This window comes from Babylonia areolata, chromosome 15 (assembly GCF_041734735.1).
Source record: "Babylonia areolata isolate BAREFJ2019XMU chromosome 15, ASM4173473v1, whole genome shotgun sequence".
NCBI lineage: Eukaryota > Metazoa > Mollusca > Gastropoda > Neogastropoda > Buccinidae > Babylonia > Babylonia areolata.
In genome coordinates, this window is record NC_134890.1 from 32,150,755 (window position 1) to 32,170,176 (window position 19,422).

General features: G+C 43.5%; 1 protein-coding gene across 2 annotated transcripts in view; it reads right to left on the minus strand.

Annotated features, from left to right (window-relative positions):
• Positions 1-4,766: 4,766 nt before the first annotated feature.
• LOC143290579 (uncharacterized) overlaps positions 4,767-19,422 on the minus strand; it is a 137,509-nt gene continuing 122,853 nt past the window's right edge. For both annotated transcript variants that reach the window (XM_076600151.1, XM_076600150.1), the window contains exons 7-9: positions 13,781-13,930; positions 13,244-13,334; positions 4,767-11,543 (exon numbers count right to left, since the gene is read on the minus strand). In XM_076600151.1, the coding sequence (XP_076456266.1) occupies positions 11,326-11,543; positions 13,244-13,334; positions 13,781-13,930 (459 nt within the window). In that variant the 3' untranslated portion in view covers positions 4,767-11,325. The remainder of the gene's footprint in view (positions 11,544-13,243; positions 13,335-13,780; positions 13,931-19,422) is intronic.

Sequence of the window (19,422 nt, forward strand, 5' to 3'; positions counted from 1 at the left end):
CCGTCCTTAGGGTAGGTATCTGATCTCTTTTTTTCTCTCCTCTTTTTAAGCAGCCGATGTCGTGGAGCGTATATCAGCCAGTCTGCGGGCTATGACACCAAGCACCTTAAAACTGAAAACTGTTTCTTTTTTTTCAACAATTTTTTAATAATTAATAAAACTGAAAACTTGATGAAACACCGTGGCAGTGGCACTTTCCATGCTCGGGTTCGACAGGCTACGTATGTGTCAGTTCTCTGGTTTTCGAAGTGTTTCCCTTTGTTGTTTTTTATGTCCCGGTGTTTTCGCCAGAGGGGCGCCAGCGCTTCTCAGTTGATCGTGTTTTCTTTTTCGCACTTGCGTCAACTTTCCAGATTTTTGCCACAGATAAGTTCAGCTGCTGGTGATCTCTGTCCTCCTGTGTGTGTGTGTGTGTGTGTGTGTGTGTGTGTGTGTGTGTCTGTGTGAGTGTGTGTGTGTGTGTATGTGTGTGTGTGTATGTGCGTGTGTGTATGTGTGTGCGTGCGTGTGTGTGTGTGTCTGTGTGTGTGCGTGTGTGTATGTGTGTGCGTGTGTGTGTGTGTGTGTGCGTATGCGCGCGTGTGTGTGTGTGTGTGCGTGCATGCGTGGATGTGTTGGCTGGCGCACGCCGCCGGGCGACTGTGTGTCTGTGTCTCTGTGTTCTGTCGTTCAGTTTTCTTTTCGTTCTTGGTCGTGTCAGTGATGATGACGACAATGATAACAACACTGGCATCACATCAGCCTGGAGATCAGCTGCTGCTCCAGGAAGCAAGGAAAAACGATTCACATCCTGGAAGCCCCAAGGGGAACAACAGCTATTCTGCCTTGTTCTCTCTCATTCTGAACCTGGGCTTCGCCATGCACAATGCAAATGGCCAGACAGCATGCAGACTTAGCCTGCATGGTTGTTTTGTTTTTGTTTGTGTGTTTGTTCAGGCCAGCGGCACGGCTTCTGACGAAAATGTGCAAACCATGTTCACTCATCTCCTTCCGCACGTGTGTGTTTATGTTTGTGGTGTGTGTGTGTGTGTGTGTGTGAGTGTGTGTCTGTCTGTCTGTCTGTGTCTGTGTGGGTCTCTGTGTGTGTTTTCTCTCTTTTCTTCTGTGTGTGTGTGTGTGTGTGTATGTGCGCGCGCGCGTGCGTGCATGTGTGTGCGTGTGTGTGTGTGTGTGTGTGTGTGTGTGTGCAGACATGGTGATTGAGGGATTAATATATCTTTCTTCAACGTTATTGGAAAAAGTGTCAAATGATGATGATGATGACAGTAGCAGAAGTAGTAGTGGTGGTAGTAGTGATAGTAATATGACAGATGAGTCTGGTGACTGAGATGACAATAATGATAGTAGTAGTAGTGGTGGTCATAGTAGTCGTAGAAGTAGTAGTAGTAGTAATATGACAAATGAGTCTGGTAACGAGATGACTATAATGATAACAATTTATTCATATAGCTTCTCACATAATGGATGTTGAAGGTTCTTAACAAGACTGTGGATATCATTAATCAAAATTACTCAGAGCACGCGATTAAAACTGCAGACAATATCCTTATATTGAATGATTGATTGATATGGATAATCATATAGCGCCTTTCCTCAGTCGAAGACCACGCTCTAAGTGCTTTACAAACACGGGGTCATTCGCACAACAGGCTGCCTACCTGGGTAGAGCCGACTGACGCCGGCTGCCACTGGGCGCTCATCATTCGTTTCCTGTGTCATTCAGATTTCAGGCATGCACACATACAAACTAGGACAGACATGTAACATTTTACCCCGCATAGTCGCCTCGATCAGGAGATCTCTGTCTGTAGAATATCCAAACTGTCACTAAAACAAAACCACACACACGCGCGCGCGCGCATGCAGTCAACTGCTATTCCATCTGCTGTGAAACATGTCAGTATTACTAGATGAGTCCAGAGTGCAGAACTGAGTCAAGTCGTGCTTCGTGCAGTACGTTCCGAAGTGCATGGAGTTCGTCTGCTGGCTAAATCACAGCGCCTGATGTTATCATCGTAAAATACTACAGCAAATAAAATATTCTCACTGTAAGTATGCTTCCATACTTACTTTTGAAATTATCATCGATACTAGTTTCAATGAAAAAGAGAGAGAGATTGTTCGTGTCCTTTTTGGCTCCAAGAGAGAGAGAGAGAGAGAGAGAGAGAGAGAGAGAGAGAGAGAGATTGGAAAGAAAAAAAATCTGGACTCAGCGCTTTCGTTCGAGAAGGGACGTAACACGGTATGACCAAGGCATTACTATCAATAGTTATTTCCCTTGAACCTTCTTTCATCAAAGAGAACACGGAGTGCCACCAACGGCTCGGTTTGATAATGTTATAAAATTTGCTGCCAGTTAAACTTTTCCATCAACAAATGGATGGATTAGGGAGGGGAAGAAAGTTAACCATCTCTTCACTTACGAAGAAGATGAATGAGTTTTATCTCATATGTATTCAAAACAAAACAAACAACAAACCAAGTTCAGTGAGCATTCCCGTATTTCATGACCACACAAATTTCAAACCTTCAGGATAATTATTGCCTCCTTTCTAAGCAGACATGCGCCCACAAAGAGAAAATTTTGGAGTAAAAAGAAGGAGGAGTAAAGAAAAAGAGGAAATGGAGAAAATGGAAGGAGAAAAAGGGGGACAAGAGATGGACTGACAATGCAACCAGCAAAGTCCATCTTTCGTTCTTTCTTGATGATTATTATTATTTTTAACATAAGGGAGTTTACTCTTTTAATGTTCTGGTTCAGAAGAATGTTCAGTTACTGGTCTTCTTTCCTTCACTTTGCCATTTGTTTATCTGCCGCTTTTGTCATGGGATGCCCTGTAATTCGCAATCGCTGCAGTCAGTACTGAGTTACCTAAGTATTATAGAACACGACCCATGTTCCTCAAGTAGGCAACTTTAATGTCTAACAGTAATAAGAAAAAGCAGTTAGAAATTGACTAAATTCATTTAACTTTAAATAAGGATTTAATGTGCTACGCTAGGAGTCAGGGCCATTCTGGAGTCCTTATCAATGTCATCATCCTGTGTTTTGAATAGGAACTAGAATAATGACATGCTGATCTAACACTGCATTCTGTACATATTCTGTGTATATCTATCCTTTTTTCCTGAATATATTAAGCCACTTATATTACTGGCAAAGGGGGGCTATAATGACGTTACTGTTCATTATATTTTGTTATACCATGCCATACATATATAAATAAATAATATATATATATATATATATATATATTGCTATGCCCACACCAATCCCCCAATTCCAACTTTAAGCTCAATTATTCAGTTAGATACAGAGCCAGGGGGTGAGGGGGCTGGCGGGGGTGTGTGTGTGTGTGCAAAACATGTGTGTTTGTGGTGGATTCAGAACTTCACAGTCATGGATTCATAGCCAAGTCAGTGGGCCTGCCTTTCCACATGGGGTAGTATTAAAATTCTTATTTCTGCAACAAAGATCCATCAGTCAACTCTCTACTGTCACTGTGTGGCCAGTTCTGTGTGGTGTTGACCAGCGTGTAAAAAAAACCCCCAAAAAAACAACACATTGCCTTTCTCGGATGGAACTGTTTTCTTCGACAGTATCATCCAATGCCACAGTCCAGACTGAAAGCATGTTGATCTTCATCTAATATTTCGATGAGTCCACATTTGCAGATGTGAACCACAGCAGGATACATGGTTGTCTCATGAAACAGGACTCACAGCGTGCACATGTTGTGTTTGCATGTGTATGTGTGTGTGTGTGAGTGAAAGCATGTGCATGTGTTTGTTCGTTTTTTTGCTCACTGTCTACCCACATCTGTGAATTTAGACGACAATCCACACCTTTCCAAACCCACCCATGCCTTATGTCAGTACTACCAGTACTCTCCCCATTCCACTTTCCTCAATTAGCATAAAAATGAATATTAACAAAATAAAGCAATTAACTGGTCAACCAGTAAAATGACAAGAAAGAGCCAATGGGGCTCCTAATCTAAACTGAACTATTTGAAACATAAATCTTGAGAGTGTCAATTGTGTGTGTGTATGTGTGAATTTGTTTTTGTTTTCTGAATGTCACATAAAGAAGGAGCTTTTTTTTCCATTCAGCTAAAAAATAAAAAAAAATTCTTTAAAGAAAAAAACAACAACAAAAAAACCTATACCTCCCCCATGCCCCTGAAAGAAAAAAAAGGAAGGGTAGAATAAAAAGTAGAAAGCTTTAAAAAAAAATGTATACAAAAATATAAATAAAGCAAAGACAGAGAGATCAAGAGTGAAAGAGGGGAAAGGAGAAAAGATGAGGATTTAGGAGCTGAAGGAGAGAGAGAGAGAGGGTGGGGGTGGGGGGGTGGGGCTATCTGTGTCTGTGAGAAGGAAAGAGAAAGTGTTGACCTAACACATTTCAACTGAGAAGGAGAGAAAATGTAATAGATTAGACGGAGGGTATGATTGCCATTTTTCCCGCCCCCTCCACACACACACAGAGTAACACTCACATACACAAACCACAGCAGTACATGAACTTTCACCACAATTTTATTTTTATTCCTGTACCACAATTTGATACAAAATGTTAAGAGATTCAGAGACTTCGTTAAAATAGTGAGAAATAGGTTTAAAAACTAAAATTCATAGTATCTTTATTTATTTACCATGGCTAGTAAAAACAGTCAGTTGACCCTTGTCTTGAGGACCACCATCTTGTCGTGGAGCACCGATATAGATAAGATATATCTGTAATACTCCCCCTCCTATCAGTGCTAACACCATGCTACATATTATCCAACGCATCAACAATCTTTGTTCAATCTCTGCTTCATCACTGACATGATTGACACATCAGGCCAACAACTCGTTTGCACAATTTATCTAAAACTGTCTTATTTCTAGGGGGAGGGCTTTGCAATGGAGGGAGAGGGGTACAGGGGAGGAGTGCTGTAGCATACATGTTACATTTCAATCTCTGAAAGCTGGATCAACGAGCACTAAGACCAACACATCAGCTGTGCATATATATATATTATAAAAAATCATCTTAATTTACAATGGGTGAAAATTTGGGGTTAAGAATCTTTAAGAGGGTGGGGTGGATAAAAAAATGAAATAAAATAAAAGTCCTGACTGCCTAAGAACACATTTATATGAAAATTGCTTCTGAAACCATCCAGTGAAAAGTGTACTGCCCAGCAGGTGAACTGGGATGTATTGCACACACACCATGGAGTTCTCACAATACTATAAAGGGGCTCACACTACTTCACTCTGAGAACGAGGGGCGTGGGGGGGAAGGTGGGGTGGGTAACCAAGGACAGGAATCTGACTGTAGCACCCACCACAGACAGGTGCGGTGGACAGAGGTCAGGGGTGGATCTACCTGCCTCCTATCTGACTAGCTTCAGCTCACTTCCTCAGGCAACCAAGTAATGCCGCGTCCATTTGTAAAATCACTTTGGGATGGGCAACAATCAGAACAGACTGTGTCTCCTGCTTATCTTAAAACAAAACAAAAAAAGACTATGAAAACAACAACTTAGTCTGCACCAGAGCTTAAACTTCTACCACCACGTAACTGTTGTCACCCAATCTGGCCCCAGTAAAAAATGTATACATGCTATATAGCTGTGCGTTAATAATACAAAATAACCACACAGCTTTATCAATTCTGCCCAACCTGGTATCGTCAATATAGTAGACACAAGCTGTGCTGTACGCTATATGCAACACACTCACACATACACACACACACACAGATCCATACATCTTGGTATTACTATTCACCGCTGTGTGTGCATTCAGACACAATTGATGGACATGAAGCATTTCAAACATGGAATACTATGGAGCACACGGCAGCAAGTTAGGAAGGAACAAGTCGGTTCTTTCGCTTTATACAAGATCTACATCCTACTGTGCTGCAGAGAAAAGGATCATCATGACATGGGTCATGCACAGAGAACACACAGACCAGTATGCAAGTCAACAGAGGCACCATGAAGAGCAGTCTTTCCCCTTGTACAGGATGAATTGTTCAGTTGAAACCACACACAGAGCACAGGAGGAGTTAAAGCCATTTTGTTCTTTGAGGCAGGCAGGTATCAACACAATGAGCTTCTTCTTCACTCATACTGTGAATAATTTTAATAATAAAGTTAGCCATATATGTTCATTTGTACAGTGAATGAGTATACAAAACATAAAATACACCTGACTTTTTTTTTTCAATGCGATGGAGGGGACAGCAATGGAGGTGGGGGGTGAATAAGTGTGTGTGCAAAAGTGGGGACCTGACATTTTTCTTTCCCCTTTTGATGCCACATGCCATATGGTGGTCAAATATATATAGGAAATCATCAGGTTGAAGAAGTGCAGGAGCCAGAAGCTGTGTCTGATCTATAGTGACACAGGCCTGACATAGACGGACCTGCAGCTGAACATGCACTGTTATCCTAACTTGTGAGCTGATGTTGTTCACTGTGGACAGTCATTTCTCTCTACACGCATGTACAGCACAGCACTGCTATCCTAACTTGTGAGTTGATGTTGTTCACTGTGGACAGTCATCATTTCTCTCTACACGCATGTACAGCACAGCATTTCTCTCCACAGCATTATTTCTGTTTCATGAGGATGCTCTTTTCCAACCACTTACCACTACAAAGCATGATACATTACACCTGTGCAATGACTTGTTCCATGTCACTCCCCCACTCAAATAGTCATTTTTCAAACATCCTCTTCATACTGTCAATAGATGGAACATTTCCTGGCACTTTTGTTCTGTAAACAAGAAAACACTGCAAGGCAGGGCTGCGGCTGCTCACTTTCTAAGACTGATCATAGTACCTGTAAAAACAAACCAATAAATTAAACAAGACATGGACTTCAGCACACACAAAAGCAAACAAAACCAACACACCACCAGATACAAACAGAAATAAATGCAAGACTTGTCCAAACAGAGCTATCATTCAATCTGACTGGGGGGTGGCGGGGGACAGGGTACTCCCTGATAGCACTCGTGTACAACTTGAGGGACCATCCTCCAGACACCAAGTAAGTACTGCAAGCCACTCTCAACCTCCACACTGTTATCCTCTGCTTCCCACAGTGCTCCGGACACATCACTCATACAACCAACTTCTTTCCTGTCTGGTCAGGTCTTTAACCACGGAACTGACAACCACCTGTCTCTATTTCTAAACTTCATGGACAAAGAAATGCTTTCATTTGTTTTCCGCCATGGCAGTAACCTCACAAACACATATTAAAACATCTTTGTACATGTTCTGGCAAGAACCTCTGAATTAAGAATTTTTCTGTCCCCCCCAGGCCCCCACCACCGATTTTCATTTCTTCTAAAATGTCAGATTAATTCTTTCCCATCATGCCAGATATATCCATACAGTTTCTTTTCATTGACAAAGTGTGTCCCTAGTCTCATTAAAACCATACATTTGTTTCCAGCAGATACCAAGTCTAGTTTCCTTCAATACGGGAAGGGTGCTGTTTAACAATGCTTCCACCTTGGAAAGGCCAGCATTCCTCTGGCCTTCAAATCTATTGTAAAGTCAGCACGGAGCAAGTTGATTTTCAGGAAAACTAAATGAATATAAAAGTATTTTTTAAAAACATATACTAAATGCAACAGAGTTAGCTAAACGACCACAATGACATGCAGTGTGTTAACAGAGGAAGCACGTTGGAGCTGTGCTGTCACCAGAGCAGAAGGCAGAGTCCAATGGTGTGCCGGGGAAAGGTGCTGACCAAACAGGCCTGTCCCCTGTCCACCACCACCTGGCCACACAAACAACACACTGTGCTGGTACCACTGTCATCTTGTTGTGACCGTGACGGCAGCACCATCATTTCATCAGCCTGCCATCCACCCTGACAATGCAGCAGCCATAAGATGAGGGCTGGTGGTGGTGGTTCTCTTCCAATCCTCTCCAGGACCATCTCCCTTTGGCCATGACAGCAATAGCAGTCAGAACAAAGTCTTCCTCCAAGCCACAGGGTCACACACACTGCACGCACCATCCGCCCTGTCGTTGGCTATTTCACATCCTTGCAGCTGTAACTGAACCCCTGTATGAAGGAAAGACATATGCCACAGAAGTGCTGAGGTGACCCAACCGTGATCTTCACCACATCATCTGTGATCTTCACCACATCATCCGTGATCTTCACATCATCCGGAAGACCTCTGGGGACTGGCCCTGCTCACAAGCAGCACCTTCAATAAATATAATACTTTGTAGGAGACCAGAGCTCCATTTGTTGTTGGCTTTACACAGGAAGAGCAGAAGGCAAAAAAGGTGTAAGTGTAATTACAATGGACACTGCCAGGGTGGGTATTTCTAAGCTCTTCATGGGGAACCAGGAGGGAAGGGAGTGAGAAAACATAGAAAACAGCATCACAAACACATGTATCTTGTGCTTGCTTTGACATTTTGCAGAATTACAAAACTTCACTAACTCACACACACTTTAATGTCCATGGATCATTATGGCAGATATGAATCTGATGCTCGAACCAAAAAAACTGCATTTCACAGCCAACATCTGTTTAAACATGCACACATGCTCATGTTTACCAAGAGTGTAACAATAATCACATATAAATAATACACAAACACCTTTAACAGACTGATTTACCCAGAATTGAACTGAACATTCCATTGTTCAAACCCCTTCCATCCTGCTAAGCTTAAAGTGTTAATCAATTGATACAGGAGACCTCTATCCTGATAAATATGGCAGTCTAACCCACTCCCTGCAACAAACACACATTTCTTGTACATGTATGCACAATTTTTTTTTTAAGCTAAATGAATGTTATCATGCTTGTGCATATTTGTGTATGTGGGTAGTGTGTGAGCAGTTTTAAAATGCTATAGTATAGTAACATTACATCCAAAAAATAGAAAAGTCAACATCGTGCAGACATGTTCCATCTTGTGCCATTCACACAGTCTTTCAGTAGTCGTGGCTGAAAGACTGTACAAGCAATTGTGATGTCCCCCCCTTCTGCTTTTGTTTTCACTGCAGTCATTATTTTAGCGTTTCACTCCATGTATCAGTTTAATTCAGCACAAGCTTCAAACAAACACACAGGGTTGAGCGAGAAGAGAGCCGACAGACAAAGTAACTTCTGACATGGAAAGGGTTCCAGTAGTAGAATCTAGATCTTACTTTGTGTACAACTCTGAACAATGTCCACCCCCCCTGCCTGCTGACCCATCATAGAGACGCTTCATGGAGCAATGTCGAAAAAGGGTAGTCTTGGTCCCGAAAACCACTGAAGCACTCTCCCTACAGGACAGACAGACAGCTGTTTGTGCCACATGACGCCAAGGATTGAACAGATAACAAGGGGAGGGGTGGGAAACATGGGGAGGAGGGGTGGGGTGGAGGATGATGAAGTGGCACAGGGTGATGAAAAGGTCCTTCACATGACAGAGACCTTCTCCCCTCTGTTGTCAAGGGCAGCTTGTTGTCTGCAGATGGCTTGCCACGTTTAAAAGTTAAACGACCTGGCTTTGGGGTTCTCAACTTCCAGCAACCATATTATTTAGCAGAGGTAACAGTTTCAATGTTAACTGTTAATGTTACTCCAATCTTAGCAGTTTTCCAATGCCATTTTCCCACTAAACAAGCCATTTTCACAGACATCATCCTACAGTACCGTTTTAAACTAAAATGTTGATCACTTTTGTCATCTAAGAAGCAGATTAGTTTTCCTTGTTCTTAAAGACTCCTAATTTTTTTTGCAGGTGATAGAGACAGTACAAGCCGAAGCCTACAGTAATGACGTCATGCAGTTGTTCAATGAAAGGCTGATGATCCCCTAAGAAAGGCAAGGTGGTTCTGACGGACCAACAGGAACAAGACGAGCTGCGTGCACACACACACACACATATATACACACACGCTGTGCAGTCTTTCCCTCTCATCCTTTCCTCCCACTCACACCCCACAACACACACCATGTGCTACTCCCACCACAGTCATGTAACAGTTAGTAGTAGGCAGAACCCGACCCTGACCCCACAAGGTCAAGGCCACAAGGACGAAGCCACTGATACCTACCATAAATGCAGTACATGAGCACAGGAAATAGTGGGGAGGGGGTGGTTGGGAGGGAAGGGGAGAGGAGGAAGAGGGGGGGGGGGCACATTCATGGGGTAAATACCCCTTCTGGCCCCGCCCTCTCTCCTGTGACAAACAACAACCAGGGGGTCAGTCTCCAAGCACACATGGGTGTTCCCTTGCCCATCAGTCACCTTCTCTCTGCACAAGCTGCTACCTAGAGGGGCAAGGTGCTGTCGTCCTGTTCATGGCTGTCCACAAAGACCAATCCTCCTCCGTAACTCCGCCCTTTGCACTCCACTACATATTGCAATGTACAGGGATCGCCTCAACATACTTCAACGTCATGCACTCACTTTCCACAGTTCAGTAACACAACTTTTTGTCCTCCACACAACAAAAAAGAAAAGAAAAAAAAGACGACATTTTTCATTGTGCGCCCAGTAAACACTGCTGGCACAGGGTTCAAAACACAGCTTCCATCACACTGCCTCCTGGCTCCCCCCACGATGAATGTTACAGGCCAACAGTCACCACCACCACCACTGTGTCCTCTTGTGTGTGTGGTCATCGTCCTCCCAACCCCTACACCCAAGTTCCCACAGGAAGAGTTTCTGATCTGTCCACAATATACACACACGTGTGATGAGCTTTGTATTGCAAGTGGGGCGGTGGTGAGCAGGCAGGCACTGTCCCCCCACAACCAGTCAAAAAAACAATCCACTCCCACCACCAACACACAGCCACATTCCACCACTGAGACACCTGGTTGCCAAAAAGAAGCGAGGGCACTACACCAAGTCTTCTCTACACATGCGTACTGTTTGCCGGTGTGGCAGGGAGGGGCGTGGGGTGGGGTGGGGTGGGGCAGGTGGAGTGCTGTAGGGTGCAGACACAAGGGACACTGGCTGAGTATTGTAGCGGCCCCCACCAGGCCATGACCGATGCAGGAGACAGACGGAGGGAGGGCAGAGGGGGTGAGGTGGGTGGGCAGGAGGCTCAAGGTCCACCACTGGGACACACAACAAACAACACACACCGACGATGACGACGATGGGAGAGCTGCCGTTCCAGCTATCGACCTGCCCCCCTGACACACAGCCACAGTCCCTCCACCCCCCAGACACAACTGGACATTGGACACCACACTCATCCCTCCCTCCCTCCCTCCCTCCCCAATCCCCTCCCCTGTGGGAGGGGGGGCAGGGCCAAGGCTGGGTGCTCAAGCCATCACTTTTTGCTGCCCTCAGGCAGAAAAATCTCCACATCAGGCGTAGCTTGCTGCTGCTGCTGTTGCTGCTGCTGCTTCATGGCCGCTCTCTTCTCCGCCAGCATCCTCTTACGGGCCTCGTCCCGCGCCTTGGCGGCCGAGCGCATCTTTTCGGCATGCTCTGGGGAGGAGTCTGGCGTGTCCTTGTTGTTGGCCTTCAGGCCTCTCCTTCTGGACCCTGCAAACCACCCACAACACGTTAGTACCACCCACAACACGTTAGTACCACCCGCAACACGTTAGTACCACCCACAACACGTTAGTACCACCCACAACACGTTAGTACCACCCGCAACACGTTAGTACCACCCGCAACACGTTAGTACCACCCGCAACACGTTAGTACCACCGCAACACGTTCAGTACCAAAACACACACCACCCACAACACGTTCAGTACCAAAACACACACCAACCACAACACGTTCAGTACCACCCACAACACGTTCAGTACCAAAACACACACCAACCAGAATACATTCAGTACCAAAACACACACCACCCACAACACGTTCAGTACCAAAACACACACCAACCGGAACACATTCAGTACCAAAACACACACCAACCAGAACACATTCAGTACCAAAACACACACCACCCACAACACGTTCAGTACCAAAACACACACCAACCAGAACACATTCAGTACCAAAACACACACCAACCAGAACACATTCAGTACCAAAACACACACCACCCACAACACGTTCAGTACCAAAACACACACCAACCAGAACACATTCAGTACCAAAACACACACCAACCAGAACACGTTCAGTACCAAAACACACACCACCCACAACACGTTCAGTACCAAAACACACACCACCTACAACACGTTCAGTACCAAAACAAACACCACCCACAACACATTCAGTGTCGCCCTCTGCAACAACTCACACCACCCACAACACGCACCACCCACAACACGCACCACCCACAACACGCACCACCCACAACACGCACCACCCACAACACGCACCACCCACAACACCTTCAGAGCCACAACACACACCACACCACACCACGTTCAGTGTCGTTCTCTGCCACAACACACACCACACCACACCACGTTCAGTGTCGTTCTCTGCCACAACACACACCACACCACACCACGTTCAGTGTCGTTCTCTGCCACAACACACACCACACCACACCACGTTCAGTGTCGTTCTCTGCCACAACACACACCACACCACACCACGTTCAGTGTCGTTCTCTGCCACAACACACACCACCCACAACACACACACCACCCACAACACTTTTAGTGTCGTCTGCCACAGCACACACTACCCACAAGTTTGAATGTTCATCATTCTCCCATCTTCCAGAAAGACTTATCCATCATTCTTCCATCATACGCTGGTTCAAGTACAAATAATGTTCATAATTAATCCATCACCTAATGATCAGGAATGACATATATATATATATATATATCATTCTTCCACTGCCAAAGGAAAACTCTTCCAAAATCAGAGGAAAATACCTCACAGCAAGCAATCTTAGCACTGTTAAGATAGCTAATGTGATACAGCCCAGGTCAGTTCACTGGTTCTTGAGAAACAAACACCAATGCAAAAAATGCTCTCTTGAAGGTCTCAAAAGCAATCTGATTTTTTTCTTTCTTTCTTTCTTTCTAATTTGACCACACACACACACACACACACAAGAAAATGAAATAAGTAGCCTTCAGACGCAAGCTGCATTGGAACTTATCATCATTCTAGTTTCTTTCCTTTGACTTTGCGATTTCACCTGGGGAACTGCCACAACACTCTCTACGAGAACTGGTTTCTTTAGCTTTGAACATGTGCACTCAATAATCCATCCCACCTCCTTCTGGCCCTGACAGAGAAAACAAAAGTTATACCTGGGGTGTGTCCTGGGGTGGCACTTGGGGTGCTGGTCTGTGAGAGACTTCCAGACTTGGGGCTGGAACTGGCAGAACTGCGACGAGAAGGCTGAAACAGTGGGCAGTGAGACCTTGGTCAACTACCTTGTGGTCAGTCGCTTACTTCGGTCATGGTCACTGTCTTTTTCAAACATCACCTATGTATGTGTGTGCACATACTCGCATAAGTAATGGACATTTAGCTTTGATTCATAACTCAAGTACTGCCATCCGTTGAGAAATTATCTCCCCTACATTAACAGACAAAACAGAAGCCTCTCTTGCTGTTGCTTTTCCCTTTCTTGTCAACCTTTGAGAAAGAACACCCTCAAACTGGAAATTTGATCAATGTAAAATGTTCACCTTTATAGCATTGTGAACTTATGATCCAGAGTTGTTGTTTTTTTCCTGTTCTCCTGTACATGTTTTAACTGTTGTGTTTTCTCTTTAACTTGCAGAAATAGCATCTAAATGAGTGTTGCTGCCCCTGTGTGTATGTTGCTCTCTCTCTCTCACCACCAGCTTGGGGATCTCCTTCCAGCCGTTCTGACTCATGTGATCGATCTCAGCAAAGTTGTCGTCAACATTGTCCACCTGGATCTTGATCATGTCCCAGAACCCCTGCAGGTCTTCATACAGAGGTATCCTCTCCTCTGGCTCTGGGTGCTGGCCACAAAGCAATACAAACACACATTATTTCACATGGTAACCTCTCCTCTATACAAACACACATTATTTCACATGGTAACCTCTCCTCTATACAAACACACATTATTTCACATGGTAACCTCTGGCCACAAAGCAATACAAACACACATTATTTCACATGGTAACCTCTGGCCACAAAGCAATACAAACACACATTATTTCACATGGTAACCTCTCCTCTGGCCACAAAGCAATACAAACACACATTATTTCACATGGTAACCTCTGGCCACAAAGCAATACAAACACACATTATTTCACATGGTAACCTCTGGCCACAAAGCAATACAAACACACATTATTTCACATGGTAACCTCTCCTCTGGCCACAAAGCAATACAAACACACATTATTTCACATGGTAACCTCTCCTCTGGCCACAAAGCAATACAAACACACATTATTTCACATGGTATCCTCTCCTCTGGCCACAAAGCAATACAAACACACATTATTTCACATGGTAACCTCTGGCCACAAAGCAATACAAACACACATTATTTCACATGGTAACCTCTCCTCTGGCCACAAAGCAATACAAACACACATTATTTCACATGGTAACCTCTCCTCTGGCCACAAAGCAATACAAACACACATTATTTCACATGGTAACCTCCTCTGGCCACAAAGCAATACAAACACACATTATTTCACATGGTAACCTCTCTGGCCACAAAGCAATACAAACACACATTATTTCACATGGTAACCTCTCTGGCCACAAAGCAATACAAACACACATTATTTCACATGGTAACCTCTCCTCTGGCCACAAAGCAATACAAACACACATTATTTCACATGGTAACCTCTCCTCTGGCCACAAAGCAATACAAACACACATTATTTCACATGGTAACCTCTCCTCTGGCCACAAAGCAATACAAACACACATTATTTCACATGGTAACCTCTCCTCTGGCCACAAAGCAATACAAACACACATTATTTCACATGGTAACCTCTCCTCTGGCCACAAAGCAATACAAACACACATTATTTCACATGGTATCCTCTCCTCTGGCCACAAAGCAATACAAACACACATTATTTCACATGGTAACCTCTCCTCTGGCCACAAAGCAATACAAACACACATTATTTCACATGGTATCCTCTCCTCTGGCCACAAAGCAATACAAACACACATTATTTCACATGGTATCCTCTCCTCTGGCCACAAAGCAATACAAACACACATTATTTCACATGGTATCCTCTCCTCTGGCCACAAAGCAATACAAACACACATTATTTCACATGGTAACCTCCTCTGGCCACAAAGCAATACAAACACACATTATTTCACATGGTATCCTCTCCTCTGGCCACAAAGCAATACAAACACACATTATTTCACATGGTAACCTCTCCTCTGGCCACAAAGCAATACAAACACACATTATTTCACATGGTAACCTCTCCTCTGGCCACAAAGCAATACAAACACACATTATTTCACATGGTAACCTCTCCTCTGGCCACAAAGCAATACAAACACACATTATTTCACATGGTATCCTCTCCTCTGGCCACAAAGCAATACAAACACACATTATTTCACATGGTATCCTCTCCTCTGGCCACAAAGCAATACAAACACACATTATTTCACATGGTATCCTCTCCTCTGGCCACAAAGCAATACAAACACACATTATTTCACATGGTAACCTCTCCTCTGGCCACAAAGCAATACAAACACACATTATTTCACATGGTAACCTCTCCTCTATACAAACACACATTATTTCACATGGTATCCTCTCCTCTGGCCACAAAGCAATACAAACACACATTATTTCACATGGTATCCTCTCCTCTGGCCACAAAGCAATACAAACACACATTATTTCACATGGTATCCTCTCCTCTGGCCACAAAGCAATACAAACACACATTATTTCACATGGTAACCTCTCCTCTGGCCACAAAGCAATACAAACACACATTATTTCACATGGTAACCTCTCCTCTGGCCACAAAGCAATACAAACACACATTATTTCACATGGTAACCTCTCCTCTGGCCACAAAGCAATACAAACACACATTATTTCACATGGTAACCTCTCCTCTGGCCACAAAGCAATACAAACACACATTATTTCACATGGTAACCTCTCCTCTGGCCACAAAGCAATACAAACACACATTATTTCACATGGTAACCTCTCCTCTGGCCACAAAGCAATACAAACACACATTATTTCACATGGTATCCTCTCCTCTGGCCACAAAGCAATACAAACACACATTATTTCACATGGTATCCTCTCCTCTGGCCACAAAGCAATACAAACACACATTATTTCACATGGTAACCTCTCCTCTGGCCACAAAGCAATACAAACACACATTATTTCACATGGTATCCTCTCCTCTGGCCACAAAGCAATACAAACACACATTATTTCACATGGTATCCTCTCCTCTGGCCACAAAGCAATACAAACACACATTATTTCACATGGTAACCTCTCCTCTGGCCACAAAGCAATACAAACACACATTATTTCACATGGTATCCTCTCCTCTGGCCACAAAGCAATACAAACACACATTATTTCACATGGTAACCTCTCCTCTGGCCACAAAGCAATACAAACACACATTATTTCACATGGTAACCCTCTGGCCACAAAGCAATACAAACACACATTATTTCACATGGTAACCTCTCCTCTGGCCACAAAGCAATACAAACACACATTATTTCACATGGTAACCTCTGGCCACAAAGCAATACAAACACACATTATTTCACATGGTAACCTCTCCTCTATACAAACACACATTATTTCACATGGTAACCTCTCCTCTGGCCACAAAGCAATACAAACACACATTATTTCACATGGTAACCTCTCCTCTGGCCACAAAGCAATACAAACACACATTATTTCACATGGTATCCTCTCCTCTGGCCACAAAGCAATACAAACACACATTATTTCACATGGTAACCTCTCCTCTGGCCACAAAGCAATACAAACACACATTATTTCACATGGTATCCTCTCCTCTGGCCACAAAGCAATACAAACACACATTATTTCACATGGTATCCACTCCTCTGGCCACAAAGCAATACAAACACACATTATTTCACATGGTAACCTCTCCTCTGGCCACAAAGCAATACAAACACACATTATTTCACATGGTAACCTCTCCTCTGGCCACAAAGCAATACAAACACACATTATTTCACATGGTAACCTCTCCTCTGGCCACAAAGCAATACAAACACACATTATTTCACATGGTAACCTCTCCTCTGGCCACAAAGCAATACAAACACACATTATTTCACATGGTAACCTCTCTGGCCACAAAGCAATACAAACACACATTATTTCACATGGTATCCTCTCCTCTGGCCACAAAGCAATACAAACACACATTATTTCACATGGTATCCTCTCCTCTGGCCACAAAGCAATACAAACACACATTATTTCACATGGTAACCTCTCCTCTGGCCACAAAGCAATACAAACACACATTATTTCACATGGTATCCTCTCCTCTGGCCACAAAGCAATACAAACACACATTATTTCACATGGTAACCTCTCCTCTGGCCACAAAGCAATACAAACACACATTATTTCACATGGTAACCTCTCCTCTATACAAACACACATTATTTCACATGGTATCCTCTCCTCTGGCCACAAAGCAATACAAACACACATTATTTCACATGGTAACCTCTCCTCTGGCCACAAAGCAATACAAACACACATTATTTCACATGGTATCCTCTCCTCTGGCCACAAAGCAATACAAACACACATTATTTCACATGGTATCCTCTCCTCTGGCCACAAAGCAATACAAACACACATTATTTCACATGGTAACCTCTCCTCTGGCCACAAAGCAATACAAACACACATTATTTCACATGGTAACCTCTCCTCTGGCCACAAAGCAATACAAACACACATTATTTCACATGGTAACCTCTCCTCTGGCCACAAAGCAATACAAACACACATTATTTCACATGGTAACCTCTCCTCTGGCCACAAAGCAATACAAACACACATTATTTCACATGGTAACCCTCTCCTCTGGCCACAAAGCAATACAAACACACATTATTTCACATGGTAACCTCTCCTCTGGCCACAAAGCAATACAAACACACATTATTTCACATGGTATCCTCTCCTCTGGCCACAAAGCAATACAAACACACATTATTTCACATGGTATCCTCTCCTCTGGCCACAAAGCAATACAAACACACATTATTTCACATGGTAACCTCTGGCCACAAAGCAATACAAACACACATTATTTCACATGGTATCCTCTCCTCTGGCCACAAAGCAATACAAACACACATTATTTCACATGGTATCCTCTCCTCTGGCCACAAAGCAATACAAACACACATTATTTCACATGGTAACCTCTCCTCTGGCCACAAAGCAATACAAACACACATTATTTCACATGGTATCCTCTCCTCTGGCCACAAAGCAATACAAACACACATTATTTCACATGGTAACCTCTCCTCTGGCCACAAAGCAATACAAACACACATTATTTCACATGGTAACCTCTGGCCACAAAGCAATACAAACACACATTATTTCACATGGTAACCTCTCCTCTGGCCACAAAGCAATACAAACACACATTATTTCACATGGTAACCTCTCCTCTATACAAACACACATTATTTCACATGGTATCCTCTCCTCTGGCCACAAAGCAATACAAACACACATTATTTCACATGGTAACCTCTGGCCACAAAGCAATACAAACACACATTATTTCACATGGTAACCTCTCCTCTGGCCACAAAGCAATACAAACACACATTATTTCACATGGTATCCTCTCCTCTGGCCACAAAGCAATACAAACACACATTATTTCACATGGTATCCTCTCCTCTGGCCACAAAGCAATACAAACACACATTATTTCACATGGTAACCTCTCCTCTGGCCACAAAGCAATACAAACACACATTATTTCACATGGTAACCTCTCCTCTGGCCACAAAGCAATACAAACACACATTATTTCACATGGTAACCTCTCCTCTGGCCACAAAGCAATACAAACACACATTATTTCACATGGTAACCTCTCCTCTGGCCACAAAGCAATACAAACACACATTATTTCACATGGTAACCTCTCCTCTGGCCACAAAGCAATACAAACACACATTATTTCACATGGTAACCTCTGGCCACAAAGCAATACAAACACACATTATTTCACATGGTAACCTCTCCTCTGGCTACAAAGCAATACAAACACACATTATTTCACATGGTATCCTCTCCTCTGGCCACAAAGCAATACAAATACACATTATTTCACATGGTATCCTCTCCTCTGGCCACAAAGCAATACAAACACACATTATTTCACATGGTATCCTCTCCTCTGGCCACAAAGCAATACAA